At 34.0% G+C, this 3,676-nt stretch overlaps 1 protein-coding gene across 1 annotated transcript; it reads left to right on the top strand.

Annotated features, from left to right (window-relative positions):
* Positions 1 to 2,441: 2,441 nt before the first annotated feature.
* On the top strand, positions 2,442 to 3,674 carry LOC111379174 (vicilin-like seed storage protein At2g18540). Its single transcript, XM_023002508.1, has 4 exons — positions 2,442 to 2,809; positions 2,921 to 3,096; positions 3,198 to 3,278; positions 3,354 to 3,674. Exons 1-4 carry the CDS (start codon positions 2,515 to 2,517, stop codon positions 3,672 to 3,674), a joined length of 873 nt encoding a protein of 290 aa, XP_022858276.1. The 5' UTR covers positions 2,442 to 2,514.
* The last annotated feature ends 2 nt before the right edge of the window (positions 3,675 to 3,676 follow it).

The raw sequence follows: 3,676 nt of genomic DNA, 5'->3' as shown, positions 1-3,676 counted from the left end.
GTGTATGCTGGATTTACTGTCCCATTTTTCTTAGCAGCATCATCAACATACATAGGAAGACAAGTAGAAGAGCCATAAATAAAACCCTATAGGTTGTGACTCTTCAGGATAGGTTTGAACTGAGAAATCCATGCAAGATAGTTTGTCTTGTCAAGTTTGATCGAGACAAGTTGCGCGGGATTGGTAAATGGAAAATTGGATGAGGAGGAACCAGATTCAGCCATGTTAATAAAGCGGAAATATGATTATTTAGCATGAGTTCTATTGCTCTGATACCATGAAAGATTAAGAAATTTAGAAAACTGTTTTGGCGAGATGCAAAACAGTGTATATTGATTATGTATATATAGCAGCTTTACAGGACATTACATACAGAGTTATAGGCAAGACTATAGCCCAGAAATAAGTCATTACAACCAGAATATTAGGTTACACATTATGTGGGATTGACATATACAGCCAGGATATTAGCATGATTGTGCCTTAACAGTTACAACCAAGATATTAGGTGGGATTGGTATCATGTGCTTTAACAGAATCTCCATTTCTTTCTTTTTATACAAGAATTGAACCCCCAAACTCTCCAAAAAGAAGGAAAATCCTATTAAAATTCAAACAGAAATTTCAAGGAGGAGAAAATCTTGCCGAAACTCAGTAAATTCCAAAGTTGGCTTTTAAAAAAATAAATTTCGTTTTTTTAGGTCAACAATAATAACCATAATTGTTATCAAGAATGAAAAAAAATGCACATATATGATATGTAAGGCTTCTTTGATTTCACCTTGTGGATATCTTGATATTTTTTGTATGAGAATCGTGTTTGTAAAAAATATGAGTCGAGTATCAAGTACTAAGATTGATGCATGATTTTAATCATTCAACTGAGAGGTAGACTCGGAATGCCATATTGGATCGATTAAGGCTCATTAGACTTAGTTTTAGTTTTTGTGCTAACTACGTCAAACATGTTTGTTAAACACACATAATTCAAATTTAATAGTTTTTTGTAATTAGTGTGTTACTTCATTTACAAAAACTGGAATAACTGGATCATGGACATCTCTCATAATAACAATCCACCTAATATAAAGCATAAAATAACACAAATAACATCAAGTTGGACCAATTAAAGATAGCATTTAGTTGTGAGTTCTAAATATTTTTTTTTTCTCATTTAACAATCTAAGTAAAAATTTAGTATCCAAGGATGAAATTTACCATATATACAATAAAATTAATCTTATTTTTAATAATTTGAAGTTGACTACACGGAATTTTTTTCGTTATTTGAATATGTTCATTAATCAAGCTATCGAAAACATCTAAAATAATTCGATTTATAATAAATAAAATAAACCAAGTTAATTTTGGTCTAAGCTTGGGTCTAAAAAAAAATGTCCGAACTTGAAATTTTAGAGAAGCGGAGTGCAAACATTCATTACTCACCCCACACCCATTAGGCCAAATGTTTTGTAGAGGCCCCATCATCAATTAATGCACTTTCTCTTGGCCCAACCCTAAATGTCATAAATAGCACCAAAATTCAAATGAAGACACCTGCCCTCACCAGGCTGCTGGCATTGCTACATGTTCCGCCACTAAGCAAGCTTTCCCGAATACGATAGATGTGGAAAAAGAAGTCAGAAGAAGAAAGTAGTTGAACAACTGCATACACGAGGGTGCACAAGCATTTTGAGAATTTACAACATGGATAGGAAGGTAAAAGTGTAGAAATAAATTTTATTAAGTGTATCTTCATTAACGTAGTTGGCCCTATCTTCGGTTCCTCTAACCAAGTTTTCTTGTCTCACTAATGTACTTTTTCTTATGTCCAGGCTCGGTCCTCGACAAAGGCAACCTATGTCATCGTCTAGGGTCTCAAAAAATTTAAAATCTCAAAAGTCCAAAAAATTTCTTTTATTTTTTTGAGTTGGTTCCCCTAATCCTTAAAAAAGCCACAACAAAACAACAAAAAGGGACTAAATAAGATGCCCAAAATAATTATGCACTTATATCCTTTGTTTAAGTTACTATATATAGTTTTCTTGTTAAGCTTATAAAGTTTCTGTAAAATTTATAAATAAATTTCAAAAAAGTTAAAAATAAGATTTATTTTAAAATTGCTCATTTTATTTTTCAAAAGTTATAGATAAATTGGATTTGAATTGATCATGGTTGGTACTAAAGAGATTAATACACTTGCAAAAAAATTATGCTTCAAGACTTCATAATAATTTCTCGTCTAGGACCTCAAAATTCTCATGACCAACCCTTTTTTTTTTTTTTTTTTAAATAGCACCAAAATTCAGTACAAAGAAAACTGCCAAAATAAATAAATAAATAAATAAAATAACTCAACAGCTTTCATTTCATTGCATTGCCTCGTTTCACTTTCCAACTTGCACGTGTCCATGCAAATGCCACGCATCTCGCTCACTCTTCAACCCTTTCTCATTATAAACTAAAACCCAAACCCCAATACAAAGTAATTTCACGGTGTGAAAATATTTAGCCATGGCTGAGAAAAGCACTTTTCTGTTTTCGTTTCTTTTTTCTCTGCTCTTCATTTTCATAGCAGTTTCTGTTAATGCGCTTGGAGCAGATTTAGAGGAAAAGAATGATTGGGTTTCAGGCCCCCATTTGGTGAAAAAGGAACAAAGAAAATCCATTGTTTCCACTGAAGATGGAGAGATTTCATCCGTTTGGATTCCCAGTAGGCCCTATCGTCTTCAGTTCATTACACTGGAACCAAATTCTCTGTTACTTCCTGTACTTTTGCATGCAGATATGGTTTTCTATGTCCACACAGGTACTGTTAACTATTTATGAAAATTGTGTACAGAATTGAACTTCTTCTTTTAAGCTTTTAGATTAATGTTGTCTGGAACTAACCGGTTTTGGTCCCACTATTTGGTATTAGGGAGTGGGAATTTGAGCTGGACGGACGAAGATGAACTTAAGCACGCAGATTTAAGGCCTGGAGATATCTACAGATTGCACCCCGGAACTGTTTTCTTCCTCCAAAGCAGCTTGGAAACTGAACGCTCCAAACTACGGATTCAAGCCATTTTTGTGGATTCAGCTGATGATTTTCGCGTATGAACCTAATTTTCGCATTTGATTAATGCATTCCTTTTCTCGCTAAAGAGATAATTACCATGCTTATGAATGTGCTCATGATGGTTAAATTTATGTAGGGACAAACAACTGAAGCTTATTCTAGCATTCGAGATTTGGTTCTTGGCTTTGATAAGAAAGTTCTACAAGCAGCGTTTCAGGTATGTTTCTTTATATTTGATCTGTCTCATTTGGAATATGGAAGGTTTATGGTATGTACCTTCTCTTATGTTGAGGTTTCCGAGGAAGTGATATATGAGATGTTAAATGGGACAAAGCCACCAGCTATTGTACATGGCGTTTCAAGAACAAAGAGAACAGCATGGGAAATGCAGGCTCAGTTCATAAGAGACCTTGTCGGAAGCAGAGGTTACAATATATTTGAATTGAATAGGAAGAAACGGAAGACAACGAAATTATTCAATATTTTCAGTGAGGATAAAGACTTCAAGAATTGCAACGGGTGGAGCACGACAGTAACCAGGAAAAAACTGTCTGCATTAAAGGGTTCAGAAATTAGTGTATTCATGGTGAACTTGACGTCTGTAAGTTACTGAAC

This window comes from Olea europaea, unplaced genomic scaffold (assembly GCF_002742605.1).
Source record: "Olea europaea var. sylvestris unplaced genomic scaffold, O_europaea_v1 scaffold1941, whole genome shotgun sequence".
NCBI lineage: Eukaryota > Viridiplantae > Streptophyta > Magnoliopsida > Lamiales > Oleaceae > Olea > Olea europaea.
The sequence above is the reverse complement of the archived record's forward strand: the minus strand, read 5'-3'. Positions and strand labels throughout refer to the sequence as shown.